Genomic DNA, 21,312 nt, shown 5'->3' with positions numbered 1-21,312 from the left:
CTACTAAAAAAAGCAATAACAAAAAAATAACATTAATAACAATGTTTGAATGCACTGTTTAGTTAAATGGTGGACTGCTGCATAAAACAATATTATCCTACAGGTTGTTATATATATCTATATCTATATATATATATAGATATAGATATAGATACAGACAGACAGACAGACAGACAGACAGACAGACAGACAGACAGACAGACATGTTGGCCCTTTTTCTTTCTTGATCCCCAACATTGTCACAAGCAAAGCATCCCACACCATCACACCTCCTCCTCCATGCTTTACAGTGGGAGCAGGCATGTAGAACCAAAAATCTCAAATTTGGACTCATCAGACCAAAGCACACATTTCCACTGGTCTAATGTCCGTTCCTTGTGTTCTTAAGCCTAAACAAGTTTCTTCTGCTTGTTGCCTTTCTTTAGCAGTGGTTTCCTAGCAGATATTCTACCATGAAGACCTGATTCACAAAGTCTCCTCTTAACAGTTGTTGTAGAGATGTGTCTGCTGCTAGAACTCTGTGTGCCATTGACCTGCTCTCTAATCTGAGCTGCTGTTAACCTGCCATTTCTGAGGCTGGTGACTCGGATGAACTCATCCTCTACAGCAGAGGTGACTCATGGTCTTCCTTTCCTGGGGCGCTCCACATGTAAGCCAGTTTCTTTGTAGCACTTGATGGTTTTTCTGACTGCACTTGGGGACACTTTCAAAGTTTTCCCAATTTTTCGGACTGACTGACCTTCATTTCTTAAAGTAATGATGGCCACTCATTTTTCTGTACTTAGCTGCTTTTTTCTAGCACTAAAACAAATTCAGTCTATTCAGTGGGACGAACAGCTGTGTATCCACCTGACTTCTGCACAACACAACTGATGGTCCCAACCCCATTTATAAGGCAAGAAATCACACTTTTTAAACCTGACAGGGCACACCTGTGAAGTGAAAAACATTTCAGGTAAACTACCTTTTGACGCTCATCAAGAGAATACCAAGAGTGTGCAAAGTAGTTATCAAATCAAAAGGTGGCTACTATGAAGAACCTAGAATATGACATATTTTCAGTTGTTTTACACTTTCTTGTTATGTATATAATTCCACATATGTTAATTCACAGTTTTGATGCCTTCAGTGTGAATCTACAATTTTCATAGTCATGAAAATAAAGAAAACTCTTTGAATGAGAAAGTGTGTCCAAACATTTGGTCTGTACTGTAAATCTAAGCCCCACCCCTTGTCTATTGGACCCCTCACATATGTCAGGGATGCTTCAGCAAAATGCAGACAAGAGCAGAGCAGCCTCAGACAGGGAGAAGAAGAAATGTTGTAACAAGATAAAGTTCTGTTGATAAAAAGACTCAAGCACTGATTTGGATATGAGTACAGCATTTCATAAAGTCATCATGGGGCTATATGACTTTTTAAAGGAGTGCTTCAGTGGTTTTTGGGACTACGAAACCCCCAAAGTGATGGTCGTGAAAAACAGAACTCTTGGAGTCATTTACAGGGCGGTCCAGTTTCTTGTGATTACCTATTTTATCTGGTAAGTGAGCAGCATGTTTGTATATTTGCTTAAAAAAAAAGAAATTTGTACACAATGCTGTTTTTTTTATATATGTAAACTGACTGTTGTGATTTGTGTTGGATTAAACTAGAAAAATTAATCTTTTATGTATAAGTCATCAAGTGCAAAATAGCTTTTTATTTCAACAAAATAGGAAGATAACTAGAGCGGAGTCTGAGTGCGTCATTTTCTTTTCTTGGCTACTGCATGTGGGCTGAGTAGATCAAATGTAACATGATGCCTCCAATTACATTTTCCCATCAGTGGAGAAGATGTGACTTTTGTGTTTGTTTGTCCGATCATCCACAAAGGTATGTTTTTATAAGTCAGAAGGCATACCAAGACAGCGAAACCCATCCAGATAGCTCTATTTATACACTCATGAAAGGCACAGCAGTTCATGGAGATGACATCCTGGACAGTGTGGAGTACGCCAGTCCATCAGAAGTAAGCTGGGAAAACGTCTTCCCCCATATCACTTACACTCTATCAAAATCACAACTACTTAGTGATGGAGGATTCTGCTCTGGGTATTCATTTCACTTTTTTTCATAGGGAGGTGATGTGATTAGTACATTACTCAGAAGAGATATCACATATGACCAGAAGCAAGGCACCTGTGCGGAGGTGAGTAAGCTGAGGTTTCATAAACAATAACAATAGAAGTGCTGACAAAGATGATCCTAAAATCCAGATGCATTTTTTTCTGCACAGTATTACAAAGTTGAAAATGCCAACTGTTCAAAGGACGCAGATTGCGTCCCTGGGGAGGTTGACTTTAATGGCCATGGTATCGTCATGAATTTCTTTACACGTGTTTTGTTTTAAGTGCACCACAGCCTCCGCTCTTAATTTAAGTTGAACGTTTTATTCTTTTTGCAGGCAGAAGAACCGGGAAATGTATTCAGTATTACAACCACACCTTTAAAACCTGTGAGATCCAAAGCTGGTGTCCCATTGAAGAGTACGCTGTTGTACGGTAAGACATGTCATTCACAATCTGAAACCAATACCTTAAACACACTAAGATCAGGTTCATTTTTTGGAATCGTAAGGACACGAAAAAGTTGAACAAAAACAAAATAAATAAATAAATAAATTAGGGGAAAAAATGCACTGGCTTCAAAGTAAATCTGTAAATCTGTTTTACTTATTTAATCCTGATTTAGCGCCGTTTTAGTTTTCTCACTTACACAGCTTGGAACTAAAACAATCAGGAGGTTTGACATCCGAACAGTTTCTTCTGTCAGTCTACACAAGCATTTCCGTCGAATGCACTGGGGCTACGGGGTGTTGAAAAAGGCCAAAAGCCTTCAGGGGTGTAACGATTACTTGATTCATCTGTTAATCGATGAATCAGTTTTTATTCCTGCGATCCAGTTGTAAATCAAATCGAATAGACCTGCATCATTGTAAAATCCTTTCAAAATGTAATGATTGGTTTGTTTTACTTTACTTTACTCTTATAACTTAAAAACGACCAAGTGCTGGTCCTGGCCCGGGTGGCGGATTTGATCGCCCGGGGGGCGGTTGTCCCCTGCCTGCTGCCGTGTGGCGTTGGGGGGTTCCGGCTGCCGCTGCTGCTGCGGCGGGGGTCATGCTGTCATTCCAGTCCAATGTGTGGAAACACTTTGAATTGTGTGACCATACAGTGTGGTGGAATGTTCTAATAATGTTCCCTTTGGATTGTTGAAATGGAAAAAAACAACATGAAACTAAAAGTTGAATGGATTTGTCATTACTTCTTGTTTACTTATTTGTACACATATTTAATTTACACTTGATTATCTTGCAAGAAATAAATGGAATCTGGAAAACTTCACTTGCACTTTTCAGTACTCAGGTATTTATCTCTGAGTCACACTGGTTGAATTTTTGGATAAAGATGTCCTGGATCCATTTTCAGTCAGTGAATCAGATCGTTCAAAATGAACCAAAATCGACTATGAATCGTATCAGCAACCAAAAATTTTGATATGAATCAAATTATTGTTCAAATGAATTGTTACACTTCTACTTCAAAGTCCAACAGGTACAGAGCAATAAGAGTGATAAGTCACATTTACACTTATAGAATAATTTAATGCATATAATTGTCGAATGTATAAAAAGAATTGATTTAAAGATGCCAGAAAATGTGGTTCTAGATGTGAGCCCCTGATTTATCTAGTAAACATGCATAAGAAAAGAGTCAAATGTCTGAGATTTCGACTGTGAGAGGAAACTGGAGAAGAAAGGGGAAGCATGTACACACAGACGGAGCGGGCATAGCTGCCTTCCACTCTGTGTTTGAAATAGTGCAGGTTTCCGTCCTCTGAATAAAGCATAATTTATTCCCTTCAACAGAGAACCAGCATTAGTGGAAGCCATTAATTTTACGGTGTTCATCAGGAACTACATCCACTTCCCCAAATTTAAAGTGTTGAGGTGGGTCCCTCTCAAAACTGTACACACATCACACCAGTTTCTTCCATTAAGCTTCATGAAGAATAACTGAGGTCATCTCATTTGTAGGGGAAATATAGAGGATTCTTTAGGCAAGCGCCGCAAAAGGAAATACCTAAATAAGTGCCAATATAATGAGGAGACAGATCCCTACTGTCCAAACTTCCGCCTGGGATACATTGCAAGTCAAGCAAGGGAGAGTTTCAGTGAGCTCTGCAGGACTGTGAGTATGAAGCAGCACAGCAACCATGTCAGATGTTGGACCCAAACTGGTTTTGCAACAAAAAAAGTTTCAAGTATCATATCAACCTGTGCTTGCAACAGCTTTTGTTAAATATACTTGACTTCATAAGGTGTTATCTTTTACCTCAATAAGACCCCTCTATTATTATTTTTACTGTCATAAAATGCATTTCTATATGTGAATTTGGTTTTGCACCTAAATGAATTATTTTAAGCGTAAAACAGAAAGACATTTAATTGTTGATTATCATTATTTATTGTTTTTATATTATTATTTCTTATGAAAAAAATGTATTTACATAATCTTTTTTCTCAGGGAGGAGTAATTGGAGTTTTCATCAACTGGGACTGTAACTTAGATCTGAATCCTTCATATTGTAAACCCACATATTCATTCCGCCGTCTCGATGTTAGAAAAGACGAGGACAATTCAGGGTACTACTACAGGTTGGTATCAACACCCATCACTGACATCTGTGTTTACGTATAAAAATCGGCTATATATATATATATATATATATATATATATATATATATATATATATATATATATATATATATATATATATATATATATATATATATATATATATAACAACAATATATATAATTTTTTTTCCATGTGATTTCCCAGGTTTGCCAAATATTACAGCAAAAATGGAGTGGAGTCTCGGACACTCATCAAGGCTTATGGCATCCGTCTTGATATAATAGTTCATGGACAAGTAAGAGGACTCCTATTTCTCAGCTTAATTCATTTCCAGCGTGATGAGATGATTAATTATTGCATCCATGCAGGCTGGAAAGTTTAGTCCCATTCCGACCATCATCAGTTCAGTTACGGCCATGACCTCAGTTGGGATTGTGAGTCTGACTAAAAAGATTTACTGAAATATTGAAATGGTTTGCATTTGTTCCTAATTTCTTCCTGTTTCTCACTTGCAGTGTACAATCATCTGTGACTGGATCATGTTGACATTTATCGACAAGAATGAAGTGTACAGCGATAGAAAATTTGATGAAGTAAGAGAAATAGCTTCTGCCTTTGGTTGGAGATTCCAAGCAATATATGTATATTAATCTTAATTCTTCATTCCTCCACATTTTCATGTATAATCTGCCTTCAACTGAATCTTAACCATCTTCTGCAGGTGATCCAGGAGCCTGCAGATCTCATCCCCACAGATCTTGTCCACACAGAGCTCAGCTACATCGGCAGCTTTGGCTCCAACCACTCTGATCTGTCAGACGGCGTACCACTTTGATGCATCTTAGGTTGCCTCTATCCTCAGTGGAAGACTGACCATAGCAGCTCAAAGAGGTTCCTGAAGGGTCTGCAGGGTCACAGAACTGTGTCGTGTTTGGGGGGGAAAACGAGTTGTTAAACGTGTCCTTTTCTCTATGTGCTGCCTACAAATAAGAATACTTACACTGCACAGATTATGTGTTAATTTTCACTGGATTTAAATATATATTCTTGGCTTCATGACAGAGAAGCTAAAATTGGTTGTTAAATCTAACAAACCAAGAGCATGTGTCCCAAATGTTCAGTCCAATAATAAATCACTTAATTGTTGATGTTTGGGTTGTAATTTTGCATTCAACATCAGTCAGACGCGTTATTTTCTTCTGAGTTTCATTCTAAAGGACAAAAAAGACTTAACACAAGTGCGTGTTGCAAAACGAGAGGATGCAAGGGATTGTGAGGAGAGTGATGAAAAATAATCAAATAAGGCAGACACTTCCCATAAAAAATGCTTCTCTAACAAGGTTGTGGAGTGAGAGTGTGATTCCATCTGTGTCTGAGAGCTTTGCAAGTGTCCATCCTAAAACTCGAGACTCAAGGCTTGTGAATCAATATCTTCCATGATGCACAGAGGATTGTAAATGACGCATGAAGAAACTTAAAACAGAAAAAAAAAGAGAAAAAGGTACACCAAGGTCACCTAAAGTGACTTGTAGAGTTTAAATTAAGCAGAGGCTGAGCTCAACAGTAAATTTAAAATATTACTCCTAAGCCATGAACTGCTTGTATTCCCTCATGCGTCATCCTGCAAGAGCAGCAGGTGTCAGTGAGATTCTCTGAGGATGCATAATTGTGCCTGAGCTCACTAATGACATGCAATTAAAGGTACTTGAAAGCAGGCAAAAAAAAATCTGAACGAAGTTGACAATTTTGTTCATTAGAAACCCATGAAACATAAAGACGTTTATTAAATATTCAACGAGGCAACCAAGGTTGTGAGAAGAGGCTCGTATTTGTTCTCTCGGCAGAATAAACAAAAGCTGCAGCTCTCCTCTCTGAGGTCACGCACGGATAAAAGACATATGAGCTCCTGGCTGAAAGGGAAAGTAAGATAATGCGCTTACAGATGGAGAAAGCTTCCGGAGTACCGATAGATACAATCAACTCATAAAAAACACACCAACTGAGTTTCAACAGATGTATTTATTATTCATTAACATGATAAAATTGCAAATAGAAAAGATAAAACTTTAAACACATGTCCTCCAGCTTGTCGCATGACAACATCTCAGCTCCTGAAGTGCGTTTTAGTTGCATCTCTGTTCAATCTGAGGGCTCATCGCAAGCAGCCAGTCAATGGTCTCCTCCAGGAACCTCATGTTATAGTGGGATGCGATGTTCCGAAACACCATGATCTGCTCAGAGAAGCTCTTTAAAAGGAAAGAAGAAATGTTCAATGTTTGATGCTTTAAACAGTAAAATAGAAGGATGGAAAAAATCTGAGAGCAGAAACCTTAGCTGAGAATGTGAGGCTGAAGTCTCCAGCACATCTGCAGTAGAGCGGCATGTTGGCCTCCTTCACCCCTTTGCATTTGTTGCACACCTTAAAACAGAATTTTTTTTATTTTTTATTCAGAGGACAATGCTTTAAAGCAAAAGGGACCAACATTAGTGAACAAGACAGGAAGTCGGAGGTGCTGGGAATTCTTAAAAAAATAAAATCCAATTGTGAAGCTGTCTGTGTTTCTAATTCCATGTAAAAGAATTTCAAATTAAAACTGAAGACAGAAGATGATGCTACAGCGCAGACGTGAAAGTGCTTAAAGAAGAAAACAATATTTTCTAAAAATCATTGTTCTCACCAGGTCCTGCAGCGTATAGCTCATGAGCTTCTTCTGAAGAGCTTCTATCAGAGACACCTCAACAGAATCCGTTTCATACTGAGCCTGGCAGTTTGAGCAGAACCACTGCGGCACGACAGCACCATCCTGACGAAAAACAAACATCTCCATCAAACTTCAGCCTCACGGTGCAATTATAACCTTACCAGAAGATGTTTACCTGTGCCACAGATGGATCTTTGCAAAGGTCCAGGTCCCGACAAAAGTTGCAGTGGTGGCAGATGACTTCTGGAAGAATGTAGGAGTTGCAGGGATCCCGGAACTGGGCTTCGTCTGAAAACTCACCCACATCAACGAGGCGCAGAAGGTCTCTTTTCAGCTTGTTCACCTGATTCACAATATTAGTATCGAGGGAAAGAACCTGAGCAGAAGAGTGATGGAGAGGAAGGTCAGTAAAGGATGCAGCAGCCGTCCATGTGGAAGGATAACACTGGAAAACAGCAGCATACTTGGCACACATATTTGACGAACTCCAGTGCGGGGTTGTTGAGAGGCAGGTGTGAACCGGGCAGTACTGGGAACATCTCTGAGGTCTGGGTCACATTTCTGGTCCCGGCCACCTTTTTCTGGATTTTCTGAGTGATGGTGAAGATGTTCTGCGTCAGCTCGCTGGCAACATATTCTTGGGAAAAGGAGATCATTCCTGGGGAAGAAATGACCATCACAGTTGCATATAAAGTATATCGTATGTTTGTCTGTATACTGTATAGACCTGTGGCTTTGGAGCCACGAGGCTCCTTTATCCCTTCATTTTGGTTGTTTGGCTTTGAAGAGAAATACTTTGAATAAACAATTGGTATGTAGTTTTGGTCATATTGCTTTAGGGAATTAAGTTTTGTTATCTATGTTTAGATTTTAACATGTCAGATAACTGAGTAAAATAATAGTAAAAGGTTTAATTCACTGTGATCATTATTAGAATAAGCTTCCATCCATTAGAATAAGCTTAAAGCACATATTCTGATCATATCGTATTTGACACAGGGTGTATTTTATTTTGAAAGGACTTTGTATGTAAGTTGTCATATAATTTATGACAACTTAAGCTTTGGTTCATACGAATACGAATTTGTCGGAATTGTTAGAATCCTGGACGTTCTGTGGCATAAAACGATATGTCGACTGAGTTCTCCTCTGTAACTGGAGAAGCCTCCTCCTCCTCCGCAGCGTCTCACCAGGAAGTGCAGTCAAGTCCCCAAGTGCCTGCTGGGACGCCTGGCTGCCTACACGTCTCTTGACCGGCGTTGCTCCAGGAGCGTTACGTCTCAGCTCCTCTTTCATGCTGTGGTACACAGCAGCAATGTAGGCTGGGGAAAGCCGAGTGTAAGACTTGGAAACAGGAAAAAAAAAATCCAATTATGTGGAAATGTGTGTAGATGTTTTCAAACCTGAGACAATCATGAGGAAGTATTGCTGGCAGGAAGCTGTCTGGGGAAGATAATGCATGATGTTCCAGTTGCTCTCAATCAGATTCTCAACGTCATCGCTTTCTTCATCTTCCTCCTCGGCATTGTCCTCCTCTTCATCCTCACTGCCATCCTCATCTTCCTCCCCTTGTCTGGTTTTCTTTTGTTTGGTGTCACCCTAAAAGCAACCATCAGAGAGGCAAAGTGAGCAACGTTTTTTGCCGTATACATTAACTCATGCGCCCGTTTTAGTCTGCATTACCTCTCCGTACAAGACATCAGAGGAGACCTTTCCTTTAACACCTCCATAGTTGGAAGGGTCCATCCACAACAGGAACTGCCAGCATCGGGAGAAAGAGATGGACAAAGAGTGGAAGATTTCCCTGCTGTGAATGCTGGATAGAAAACAAAGAGAGCACTTTGTTTGGTTTAATACAGCATGCAGTGACATCAGACAGATTCAAATAATAGGACTTCTAAAGAAAGATTCAATAACATCATAAAATGCTTAACTTTACAGCATATTCATAAATACAAGCTATAATAGTAAGTAAGTAAGATGAATCCTGCAATGCTGCAGCTCTAATGGTATAATGGCATTCCCACAATTACAGCTTTTCCATTACTGAAATGATTGTTTTTCCTGCTTTATAATTCCCTATTCACAGAATGTGGCTTCTCAAGCGTTTTTTCTTGGTTCTGAATCAATTAAAACAAATAGATAAAGTCTTGGGGTTTTGAAATATAATAAACAAAAAATGTAAACACAAAAATATATTTATGTTATCACAAAGCATGAGCGCCTGACCTGTTGGTGATGTATTCTACGTAAGCGACGGCGTCGTCGATCCTCCGCTTTTTGGTGCACAAGATGATCCTGTTGAAGTTTCCGTACACAACAGTTGAGCCCAAACGTTTGAACTCTGCAGCCAACCTGACAGCAGAAAAAGAGGAACTGAGATGAAAAGAAGCCACAATGCTGTGCAGTTATCAGCAGGCAGGGGTTTCTGAAAGATGAGCTGATCAAATGTTTGTTTTGGGACTAAATAAAGAGGGGCAAGAAAAGTTTTTTTTTTTTTTTAATTGTCATCGAAGCACTTCACACTGATTCATAACAGTAAAATTTAAAACAGAATTTGCAGAAAATTAAATAGAGATAGCATTGTTATGTTTTTTGAGAAAATACATCATCCTTTCTCTATTATTGGTTTCACCATCTTAACCACAAGAAACACTCAGATGTCCTTATTGAAGGGAAATAAAGTTCGGTCCCACAATTGCTTATGTGCACTTTCATCTTCATAGCCATAATTATGGCACGTGAGGTAAACAAATCTATAAATCACAGGAGAGAAATCAGAGATAAGATCCTTCACACTTGTGTCTTTTTCATACTTTAACTATAAAAAATAAAAGCAACTAATATCCATCTTTTAAAAAAAAGAATGTTTGGATGGATATTTTTTTTTAAATAATTGTAGTTCTTCCTTCCTGTCAATTCTTAAAAGTGTACATTTTCAAGAAAACTTTAATTAAATGTCTATCATTTTCATTAAGAACTCACTGCAGGAAGACCTTCTTCATCATGTTGTGGAGGGTGCGGTGAAGCGCCGGGTCATACAGCAGAGAGCTGGGGGAGCGCAGCCAGCGGTAGAAGTGCATCACCTGGTTGTCTGCGTATACATTCTGGTATTGTGTGATCTCCCGGACCCATCCAACCACCATGCTCTTTAGGATCCTGCTCACAGAACACAACAGGAGTTTAAACGCGACAAGTAAAGGACAAATTAAAAGAAACACTCAAAAATGTTGTTTTTATTCATCTTCTGTCACAATATCTGTCCACCTGAAGGTGTTTGAGACTAGAGCTGTCTCGTCGTAGCTCGCCAGAGCGCTGGCTCCCTGGTTTCCTGACATCATATCCTCCAGCGAGGCCTGCTGGATCACATCAAAGCTGACGCCCAAACTGGCTCCGCCCTCCATGTCGTTGACATGCTGCGATTGGAGGATGGTGTTAACTGCCAGGCTCTGGAGGTCCAGCTCTACGCACACTGAGAAAGAAACAAAATAAATCCGAAAAACAGACACTAAAACTTCAAAAAGTGCCTTCTCCTGAGATATCCTGGTGGTTCTGTACCCGTGGAGAAACATCCCGGAGCATTGATCTCCACAGAGCCACGGTCATCACTTTCCATCACCAGCCGACTGTCGTCGGCCTCTTTTCCTCCAAGGTCAGGCCTGGCGGTGGGCGAAAGCCACAGCAGGTGGTTGTGCTTCCGTAAATGCCTGGCCAGGAACAAGTCCGAACCAAAGATGGACACATCCTGGGGCAGATTTCCCACAGGCAGGTGGTAATACCTACAAACACAAGTCATGTGTATATTTTTGGCAAACCAACAACAACAACTCAGCAGTTGTTAGGACGAGCTGGACGTACCTGGCCATGTCAAAAGCTTGAGACAGGCAGCTGTCCAGGTTGAGGTAATGGCGGATCATACGTCGGGCGCCATGGCGTTGCCAATCCAACACATTGTAGTTGATGTCATCCACCACGTGCACTGGGATCACCGGGAATTCTTCAAGCACCGGCATTCCCGCAGTAAGTCGACGCAGTTCCCAGTTTGACTGCACAGCAATGAGGGTCGGGCCGCGCCGCTCCTCCTGTGAGTGGCAACAAGCATGTTGTTAAAATGAATGTGTCTGATGTAAATTCACCTCAGGTTCTAACTTTATAACTACAATAAAGACTGGAGTTCTTTTTTTCCCCCCCCTCTCAACTTTCAGAAACTCAGATGGAGCTTCAGCATGGATGCAATGGTTCCAGACGTGACAAGTTTTTTGACCTTGTAGCTCAGGAGTATGCGCTGCAGCGCACGGGAGATGGCCTTCATGTCATTTTCAGCTCGGATCTCGAAGGTGTGCTTCTCTGGAGGCAGGAGCTCCTCTGTGGTCCTCTCCAGGAGGGCGGTGCGCTCAGCTGAGTAGAGATTGCTCAGGTTGGGCATTTGGTTGCTTCGAACCTAAAATAAATCAGTGTTTAAAGTTAAAGTTTATTCTTTGTATGAGAAAAATAAAGTGTTTAGTCATTTTTTTCCCCCTAAGGCAGAGCAGTTAGTTTTACCGTGTCCAGGATGAAGATGCTCGCTTTGCGTTGAGAGGGGATAAAAAGGCCAAACAGAGCTTTGTGGCCTTGGCTGTGGTGGTATAAGTACATGTGACGAACACTTCCTGAGAGAAAAAGAAACAACACGCCCTGATGTAACACATGCAACATTTCACATGCGGCTTTGGGGTGCTGTCTGACAAAAGCTCTTACCAGGCTCCAGGTAGCTGAACTGAGCCAGCGACCTCATCTCAAGGTGGTCCAGATCAAAGGAGTCCGCCTCCCTGCCGGCCAGATCCCTCACAACATGCTTGTTGACCATACAAACACAACCCAGCCGGACCAGAGCACGAAACAGCAGAGGGACCTGAGAGGAAGACGAGAAGCTCCCATTCATGCTGCTACTTTCATAAAAGTGACATTAATCTAACCCTAATAGGTTATTTATGCAAAGTCAGAGTGTGAACTGACCTGGGTTTCATAGACTCCCTCAATGTCTGGTGCAGAGAGGTCAGCGTTGATCTCATTGATGTGCTCCTGGTACATGTCCTCCGGAACCGAGTACTCATAAAGGTAGTACACCATGTTGGAGCGAGGCAGCATGCGGTTTACCTGAGGTCACACAGTCCCAAAAACACATCAGGTCAAATAGAGGCAATGACTGCCGTCAAATATTGCTCTGGCTGCCAGCTGTTTTCTTTTCCCTTGCCTTTTTGTAAGTAGCTCCTTCCTCCGGCTTTGGAACCTTCTGGTTGACGTAGAAGACACGTGGGATGTTGAGTTTCATGCAGTGGAGGTCATTTCCAATCACCGCCCAAAGTTTATACAGACCAGGGTGGGCCGTCTCTGCAATCTGACATGAAGGAAATTAGAAAGAATTTCATTTTTTATTGATCTCCTCATACAGAAAACTTGAAGTGACATTTTTTTCCCCTACTTGCACAATCTGCCAGGGCATGTCGAGGATGCTGCGCGCTGTTCTGCGAAGGAAACTCCCCAGCCCAGTGGTGGGTCCATCTCGGATCACTCCTCCACCAACAGGTTGGGCTTCACCGTCCAGAAGCTTCCTTCTCTTCCTTCTCTCCTTCCTTTGCTTCAGCTGCAACTCCCACTTCTTCTTGTGGTAACGCAGCCACACCAGACGCTCCTCCTGCAAGAAGACGCGGGTTTATCGTCTCTGTATGCCACTGCCAGTAAAACCGAATGACACAGCTGTGCCTTTATACCCTTGTGGTTCCCATTGGTGGAGGGGGTCCAAGGATTTCTCTCCAGGACTGAGTGAGCTCAACATCTTGAGACTCCACCTGGCTGTCGACCCCCTGTGAAGCTCGCTTCCTCTTAGTGCTAATGAGAATAGCCGGCTGCAGGGGTCTGGCTGGCACCCCGAAGTCCTCAATGTCTGCTTGTTGGTCGGTGTCAAGATGCTTGTGGGCCACCTGAGGGGACAAAAAAGGGATTGTAAACTTTTGAGCAAAAAAAACGATCTGTTCAGAGTCTTGAGGAGCCTTTTTAAAGCCAGATGAACCCACCTGCCTCTTGCCCTCGCTGGTAAACAGCTCGCTTATTTTCTTTTGTTTATAGATATCGTTTTTCTCCAGAAGTTTCTTGTGAAGCCAGTCGGGATGCCGGACTCTGGGTACAGGGTTTTTTACCTAAGGACAAAAAAACAACAACAACTATGAATTAAACATCTGGGAAAGGGACCAAAGATAACGATGAATGGGGAATTTGTCTTGAACCTGTTGCAGGGCTGCAGGGATGGTGATGATTTTCTGGATTGCACTGCCCAACCTCTCAATGTAATAACTCCAGTCAAGTATCTTAAGGGGGGCACATAAGAAAGAAATATTAAGGAAAAAAAAAGATGCAGAACATAACCATATGTTTTACTGCTGATCGTCAGACTCACAGAACGGATGTCCAGGTCATGCAGGCTGGGCATCTTCAACCACTTTCGAAGGAAATGCTTCTTTACACTGGACTCTGCCTGGAAAATGGCCAGAGGGATGGCTCTGATGGAGACAGAAACGACGCACACTTTTTTATGCTTAAGCAGCAAAATAAACAAAGGAAAAATGGAAGAAAAGTTGCAACTATGCTAAAATATCTTCTGGATGTTTCAATCTCAAAACAATTTTTCAGCTGACCTCTCTGTGACAGGCGAGCCTTCCGGCTTCCGTGAGATAACGTAGCGACAGCTCAGACCAGCATCTTTAACCATCTGATCTCCCAGGAACTCTGCCAGCCTCTTAGCTGTGCTGATGGACGTAGACTTCTGCTCTCCGTAGTCCTCCAGCTTTCTGGACATGGATCGATTCTCTGAAATCAGGTCGAACAGCTCTGCATCTGGCATGTTGGCTGCCTAGAACACCAGAGAAATGTATAAGCAAACAAAGCAAAACAATGTTAAACAGCTTTTCATGATGGCATTCATGTTTACCTTACTGTACAGTACATCCAGCCAGTAGTCAGCCACTTTGGCCACAGACGTGTAGACCTCCTCTAAAGTGGTACCTTTGAGGAAGGCCTCAAACACAGACGACTGAAAAATCTTAATGAGCTGGAGTTCTCCTCTTCTCTTTATTTCAAAACCTTTAAGCTCAGCCAGAGAGCCGTCCTCGTTGAACACAGCATACCTACGGAGAAGATCAGTCACTTTTGATCCGTGCTTTTGTCTTTACCCTCCCCTACAACAAGGAGCAGTTTACAAACCTGTACATTAACTCAGCAGCAACAGCGGCCTCACCTCTTCTTCAGCTTCTTGCCTTCCTCTTTAGAAGCAGGCAGGATCATGGCGAGGTACGGCCCGTCCACCTCAAAAAAGATGCTGTTTTCTGCTCTGGTGTTGTACGTGAGCGAAGCGGGGTCGACCAGCTCGTGGTACTGGTCATTAGTGAATCCCTCCTTCACCATGATGTTCAGCATGGCTCCCGGGTAAGAGATGGTCACCTTGGGCTTCTTCTCGTTGCTGGTCTTCACCACAAAGTTCTCAGGAAAGGTGTTGGGGAGGACACACCAGATGCCATCTGTGTCCAACTCAAGGGGTCTCCTGAGTGGTGGAGAATCATCCCACATGGATGTGACGCCTTTCTCACAAGGAAACGTTGCGTAAATGCCTATGGGACTCACCCAATCTGTTCAATGAGCTCTCTGGCCTGAGTGATGATGTTGGCGCCGGTGTAGCACACGATTCCAGCCATCTCCATGGAATACCAGCGTGCCCTGAAAGACAAAAACAGCAACTTTAAGATGGCAAACATCTCAGAAGCAAATCTGACTATTGTTTAATGACCCCCTACCCTTTCCTCATGACGTAACCATAGAAAGAGTTAAGGATGCACTTATGGGCCAGCTGAAGAGACTCGTACAGGATCTCCATGTTTTTGCAGCGCTTCACCTCTGCAGCATCTCCGCTGTCCTGAGCTGCCGACAGCTTCTTCTTCCACACCTTTAACAAAAAATATATATTAGACAGCCAATAATACAGCACTGAGTAAATCACAACTATGACCATTTAAAGTCCAGATAACTCAACGTGATTTATCTTAGAGAACAAACCTTGTGAAGTCCTTTGAATTCATACCGCCGGTCCCTGAAAGCTCTGACTGTATCGACATAAAAAGAGTTTTCTCTCTGACAGATGGTGGTGACCCGTTGCTCCAGCCTGGTGACGTGCGTCTTCTTATAGGCCTTCTTACAGTAGTCTGGCACAGAGAAAGGACACATCCACTTATGCTTTGGGGTCTGCACAAAACCGAAACCTTAAGCAACAGATGCAAGAGACGGACTATACCCGCCAGACGTTTCTTCTCGTGCTTGGCCTGCTCCTCCCGGTTGAGTGTGTGAAAGGCCCGGGGGGGGCCGTTGGGAAAAAGCGGGGGTAGCTTCTCAGACTCGAGCTGCTGCTGGATGCGGTGAAACTCACTGCGACTTGCAGGCACTGCAGGCAGAATGAAAACATTAAAATAAAGTAATCGTTTTTGATTTCCAGAGTTATGGACAGCTTACTGATTTCCCCTCTCCACTGCCAGGCCATCCTCCTCTGACAGGTCGCACCAGGCTTGTTAAAGTCACAGGCAGCACAGGTGGCTTCATCTACCATAGCAGACGGCTAGGAAAAATTCACACAGAGAAGTGAAACTTAAATCCACACTGCTTTACGGTTTGTACTTTTTAAATATAAACTTTACCTGCAGTCGGTTTGTGAGAATGATGTTGGGGTACATCGCTCCGACGTCGAGATGGTAGATGAGTGGGCATTCAATTCTGTTTGGAACCTCCTTCAAGGAAGTCAGCTTCTCTTTGATCTCATCACAAACCTGACAGAACAGTGATCGGGGCTAAAAAGCACGAACCAGCATGAAGAGAACACCAACTACAAAAGGCCAACACACCTCATTGAAATTAGTAACTTGCTCCAGAGGGATTTTCTCCTCCTCCTCGATAGCATGGCGCATAGTTCTTTCAACTCTTTGCAAAAGGAAGTCAAACGCAGCTGGATTCTGTCAACGAGTCAAGCCAAACTGTTAGTTTTAAAAGAGTCGGACTGTGCCGACAACTGGCAAAAAGGGGTGGAGCAAACATGACAGTACCATTTTAAACCGACAGGGAATGTCGCTGCGAAACACTCCCGACTCCAGCGCCTCCACGTGTCCACCCACGTAGGTCTCCGAATCCAAAACATGGCCGTCATCTGTCAGCTTGTTGAAGGCCTGTTCCTGCTTGTTGGGGAACACGATGTTGGCGTGAAAGGCCTGCACCATGAGCAAGGCTTCACACAGAGTCCCGGAACCTTTCCGGAGCACCTGTTGGCGAACAGACCCAAACAGAAAAAAACTAATCATCAGTAAAATAAACTAAATGTTTGGATTTAAGAGTTCTTTTATGAAAATGCTTCTAACAGACCTCATCAGGCTCCATTGGGATGATTGTGCACAGCGCAAAGATGAAGGGGTGAACATATTTCATATACAAATAGTATGTGGCCACTGCGTCTGACACAGAGTATGTGGCTAAGGTCTGAGGAGAAAAAAGCGGAAAAAATGGTGAAAAAAGAAAAGAAATTAAAAATCTATTTAATTTTAAAACTTTCCCTGGTTCTTTTTTTTTTTTAAATACCTGCGGCTCTTCCGTTGCCATTCGGCACATTTCCTCTGGATCCAGCTCAACTGGGTCATAACCCAACTTAGCTTTTGCCGCTGCCTTCAGATTGTGACTCCCCACGGGTAAGTAGCTGTCTCTTTTTACCCACCTGATACATTGAAACAGGAGAAAGTGGTGATAAATCTGTATAATTAAAAATACCGTTCAATATGATACTGTGTCGTTTGTGTTGACACCTTAAACAGTCCATGTGGATTGCCTGGCTGGACTTGTACTCTCCTTGGCTGTCCTTCTGGAAACCGATCTCTCTGTGCATGTTGAGTCCATGGACGGCAGCTCGAGTCTCAACAAAAGGCCTAGAGAGAAAAAAACAAGTCAAAATGATTTGCATTAAAAGTTTTAGTTGCCTATTTTCTTCCATTTTTAAAAACTAAATTCAGATGAAACATCAGATCTTCTTATAATCGGAGTGTTACACGACACTAAAAATCACACCAAAAACCAGATTGTAGAATGTTCTGTGCATATCATGGCGAGGCTTCGTAAACGAAGATTATGAAGAGGGCTGTCCACGTCTTCTACAAGCTCGCTCGTGGCTGAGCAATCCAATATGGGAAAGGCAGATCCTGTAGCAGAGGCTGCAGGTGAAAGTCTGTTCTGGATTCGGTGCAGTCGTGAGGCCGGCTATTCTCATTTGCCGTTTGTCTTTTAGCCTAGTCCGTCGCTTGTCTTCAAAAGAGGAGACAGCGTCTTTGATGTACTGGCGCCAGGTGTCACGGTCTTTTGCCAAAGTAGACCACTGACGATGGTTGATGTTACAAGCACCAAGGGATTTCTTAAGAGAGTCTTTGTATCTCTTTTTTGGTGCCCCTTTATCTCGCTGGCCTGATGCAAGTTCGCCATACAGAGTGATCCTTGGCAGTCGGTGGTCCTCCATCCTGTGTACATGCCCAGCCCACCGCAGTTGCGACTTAAGAAGCATGGCCTCTATGCTTTGGATGTCTGCCCTCTCGAGGACTTCAACATTGGTGACAAAGTCGCTCCAATGGATGCCAAGAATGGTGCGTAGACAGCGCTGGTGGAAACGTTCGAGGACTCGCAGATGGTGCTGGTAAGTGACCCAAGACTCAGAGCCGGAAAGAAGGGTGGTCACCACAACTGCCCTGTATACACTGATCTTGGTGGGTTTTTTCAGGTGCTTGTTGTTCCACACCCGACTGTGGAGTCTGCCAAAGGCACTATTCGCCTTGGCGAGCCTGTTGTCTAACTCTTTGTCGATCCTGGCATCTGAGGTAATTGTGCACCCCAAGTAGGTGAACTGCTGGACAGCTTTTAGTTCTGTCTCTCCAATATAGACATGGGGAGGCTGGTACACTTCCCGAGGTACTGGCTGGTGGAGGACCTCTGTCTTCTTTAGACTAACTTCAAGTCTGAAGAGCTTGGCAGCATCTGCAAAGCAGGAAGTTAGTCGCTGAAGTGCTCTCTGGGTGTGAGCTAGGAGAGCTGCGTCATCAGCAAAGAGGAGGTCACTGATCATTTGCTCACGGGTCTTGGTGTGAGCCTTCAGTCGTCTCAGGTTGAACAAGCTGCCATCGAGGCGGTAGCGAATGTACACGGCATCCTCGTCATCAGGGCCATCAGTGGCTTGCTTTAGCATCATGCTAAAGAAGATCGTAAAAAGAGTGGGTGCCAGGACACAGCCCTGTTTTACGCCGTTGATGATGGGGAAAGTGTCTGAAAGGTCGCTATTGAGCCTGATCTGGCCGCTCTGGTCTTCGTGCAGCTGAACAACCATGTTGAGAAATTCCTCAAAATTCTGTGCATATACTGACACACAAACTCACCAGTCAAAGAAGTCTCCGTTGTACGTCACAAAGATGTTTGGTTTTGTTTCTTGAACATGATCAAACCACCTCTGTATGAGAGCAGCCTGCAGCCAATGAAAAGAAACAGTATGTTTTTCAAGGACCTGTAGACCTGCAACTGTTGTTATAATTACGATGTGAGAGCTACGAACCTCATTGTCCTCATTGAAAACAGTGAAGGGCCCTTCATATTCAGGTTTGGGGGTGAACTCAAAATCCTCAATGTTTTCAGAGACAATCTCTCTGTTTGTAATAAGGAACCCCTGAGGAGATAAAACAGGGGTTGGTGTGAAACAACACAACTTGAAAGATTTTTTTTTTTAAATTTGTTAAAAAAACCATTTGAAGTTGAACACACCTGCCCGTCTATCATGTAGGAGATCATCATAATCTGATCACTCTCTGCATCTGGGAATTTCAGAGGAAGTTTGGTGGTTTCGATGTCAAAGGCCAAAACAACTGGATCCTGTAAGAAGATTTCTGTGAAACTTATGAACTAAAGACCCCAGAATGTTATTTTGTATGAGCAGAAATTATTTACAGATACCGTTTTAAAAAAGGAATATAAAAATCTTCTTACTGGTCGTTCCACAAGATCGTCCCTGCGGATAATCTCTAGGGGATAAGCGTTGCTTCTGTAGCGAACGTTGTACCAATGAGCCTGAACGAAGTAGAGACACTAAATGAAGCAAAGCCAGATGTCCAAAAAGTAAATACAATTTATTGTCAAGTTCTTCTTACAACGTGGATCTTAAGGTCGATGGACAGTCGGACATGGTAAGGCACATCATACTCTCTCATGTCCACCACATTGTCTAATTGATCGACGATGCTCTTTGACATCCCGTCCTCGTCTGCTGTGGTCACACCGACTCCAGACAACGCGCTAAAGCAACAACAAAGCAGAGAAACGTCTCCATCACACTCATCTTAAGACGGGAGATCAGCTTAGAGGAGCTGTTGATACCTCGACAGCATGGAGGTGTACTCATCATGCGACTGCTCCCTCTCTCTGTTCTTGCGCACGGCAGGAGCAATCTCCCGCTTGACTTTGATGAGGTCATCCACGGTGTTGAACGACAGCTTGATGTAGTTTCTCTTCAGTCCAACGAGATGGTTTGGCTGGGTAAAGCAGGTGTTTTTTTTTCTTTTAATCCACTTGACTTGATTAAAACCAAATCCACATTGATTTTTTTTTTTAAACTCACCAGATCTAGATCTTCTTTTGGAAGCATTTCAAGTTTGGCCACTTTGCCTTGAAACTTCTTAGACAAGTATGATATGACCTCTCTTTCGCAGTTCTAGGAATAACAAAACCCGATTATGCTCTTTCTTTACACAGAAAAGATGCTAAACTAAGTTAAAAAAATGTACCTTTTTTGTAGCAATATAAAAATAAGGCTTGAAGGGAAGGGCCACCTACAGACAGTAAATATCACAAGGTAAATATTAAACTAAATATTTGAATAATCAAATCTATTTTTAAAGGTTACACTAACCTTAAACCTGCTTCCATCCTCCTGGATGAAATAATAATCCACAGCGCTGATCATTCTTTTGTCCTCATCCAGGATCTCTGTCTGTAAATGAAAAACAGTCAGTGTCCTCTCCAAACCATTCCCTAAATCGCGGCAGACTAGAAGTGGACTTACTGGGTGCATGTTGATCAACCACCCGGTTTTCTCCCCCGGTTCCTTCATCCTGTCGAATCCGAAGCGAGCGTCCATGTCATCGGTGAACTGACTGCGCTCCAGCCTCTTGAGGGCCGACATCGAGGACCCATCATCCCTGGTTTAGACACATAAGCATCATAGCATTTTTATTTCCGCCTAATAGCATACTTTGTCGGTGGATAAACAATAAATCAAGAGCTGCCTGGTGAAAAAGCCACTCACTGGTTTTCCTGGTCTCCTCCATTCGGTCCGCGGTCCGTCCTGTAACGTCCACTATTTTGAAGAACCATTTTCTATGTAATAGTTTTCCCTACTAAAAATAATGTCAACGAGTAGTCTTTTTCCAATGGTAGAATAATTCACATTTGATAAGTTTAGACGCTTGAAGTTTATGTTCCTGGTTCCTTCGGCAATTTTGCAGGTAGGGTTTGTGTTTTTCTTGCTTTGGCGCGCTCTTGCTGTTATCGCGAGACCAAAACTCAGTGAAAACAATCGTTTATTAAAGAGAACATTCACTCCTAATTTATTCGTTGTTTCAATGTTTCCTTTCGGGTGATTTGGCTTTTACAGTTCATATTATGACAAGAAAAAATATTTATCTTTCAGATAAAAACAATGAAAACGCTAATAATAATGAGTTTATGTAAAACCAGGAAATTTATGACTAAGATTTTTTTTTTGACAACATTCAGATTTTCCGAGAGAATTTGCAATAAAGAGGTGGTAAAAAGTGGACCTATGACGCTTTTCAGTGATTGTACAATTA

At 42.5% G+C, this 21,312-nt stretch overlaps 2 protein-coding genes across 2 annotated transcripts; one reads left to right on the top strand and one right to left on the bottom strand.

The window, feature by feature from the left end:
• The first annotated feature begins 1,196 nt into the window (after positions 1-1,196).
• p2rx2 (purinergic receptor P2X 2) lies at positions 1,197-5,825 on the top strand. The gene is made up of 12 exons (XM_004072406.4): positions 1,197-1,540; positions 1,873-2,008; positions 2,117-2,188; positions 2,276-2,351; positions 2,444-2,540; positions 3,908-3,988; positions 4,076-4,229; positions 4,566-4,696; positions 4,884-4,974; positions 5,048-5,113; positions 5,195-5,272; positions 5,401-5,825. Exons 1-12 carry the CDS (start codon positions 1,374-1,376, stop codon positions 5,512-5,514), a joined length of 1,263 nt encoding a protein of 420 aa, XP_004072454.1. The 5' UTR covers positions 1,197-1,373; the 3' UTR covers positions 5,515-5,825.
• Positions 5,826-6,679: 854 nt separating this feature from the next.
• Positions 6,680-21,013, bottom strand: pole (DNA polymerase epsilon, catalytic subunit). Its single transcript, XM_004072405.4, has 48 exons — positions 20,769-21,013; positions 20,526-20,661; positions 20,373-20,453; positions 20,248-20,292; positions 20,082-20,174; positions 19,841-19,995; positions 19,615-19,759; positions 19,454-19,534; positions 19,232-19,339; positions 19,026-19,136; positions 18,853-18,938; positions 17,245-17,364; positions 17,024-17,156; positions 16,811-16,924; positions 16,498-16,710; positions 16,300-16,407; positions 16,096-16,224; positions 15,914-16,016; positions 15,699-15,845; positions 15,464-15,609; positions 15,205-15,353; positions 15,035-15,127; positions 14,652-14,954; positions 14,346-14,541; positions 14,053-14,267; positions 13,815-13,917; positions 13,645-13,725; positions 13,435-13,557; positions 13,132-13,341; positions 12,843-13,055; positions 12,615-12,758; positions 12,377-12,517; positions 12,119-12,272; positions 11,924-12,030; positions 11,646-11,822; positions 11,240-11,463; positions 10,940-11,160; positions 10,649-10,853; positions 10,367-10,540; positions 9,611-9,736; positions 9,065-9,197; positions 8,785-8,980; positions 8,572-8,703; positions 7,846-8,039; positions 7,557-7,757; positions 7,358-7,483; positions 7,009-7,098; positions 6,680-6,925 (listed from the first exon to the last, which is right to left on the bottom strand). The coding sequence occupies exons 1-48, from the start codon at positions 20,834-20,836 to the stop codon at positions 6,803-6,805; spliced, it is 6,876 nt and encodes a 2,291-aa protein (XP_004072453.1). The 5' UTR covers positions 20,837-21,013; the 3' UTR covers positions 6,680-6,802.
• Positions 21,014-21,312: the final 299 nt, after the last annotated feature.

The sequence above is a fragment of the Oryzias latipes genome, chromosome 9, assembly GCF_002234675.1.
Source record: "Oryzias latipes chromosome 9, ASM223467v1".
NCBI classification, from domain to species: domain Eukaryota; kingdom Metazoa; phylum Chordata; class Actinopteri; order Beloniformes; family Adrianichthyidae; genus Oryzias; species Oryzias latipes.
The sequence above is the reverse complement of the archived record's forward strand: the minus strand, read 5'-3'. Positions and strand labels throughout refer to the sequence as shown.

Coding starts and splice junctions, on each gene's coding strand:
- p2rx2 (XM_004072406.4), top strand. CDS start 1,374: ATGAGTACAGCATTTCATAAAGTCATCATGGGGCTATATGACTTTTTA. Junction 1,541..1,872: donor GTGATTACCTATTTTATCTG/GTAAGTGAGCAG, acceptor TCATCCACAAAG/GTATGTTTTTATAAGTCAGA. Junction 5,273..5,400: donor GCGATAGAAAATTTGATGAA/GTAAGAGAAATA, acceptor CATCTTCTGCAG/GTGATCCAGGAGCCTGCAGA.
- pole (XM_004072405.4), bottom strand. CDS start 20,836: ATGGTTCTTCAAAATAGTGGACGTTACAGGACGGACCGCGGACCGAAT. Junction 15,354..15,463: donor AATTCAAAGGACTTCACAAG/GTTTGTTCTCTA, acceptor TTTTTGTTAAAG/GTGTGGAAGAAGAAGCTGTC. Junction 12,759..12,842: donor TGCCCTGGCAGATTGTGCAA/GTAGGGGAAAAA, acceptor CCTTCATGTCAG/ATTGCAGAGACGGCCCACCC.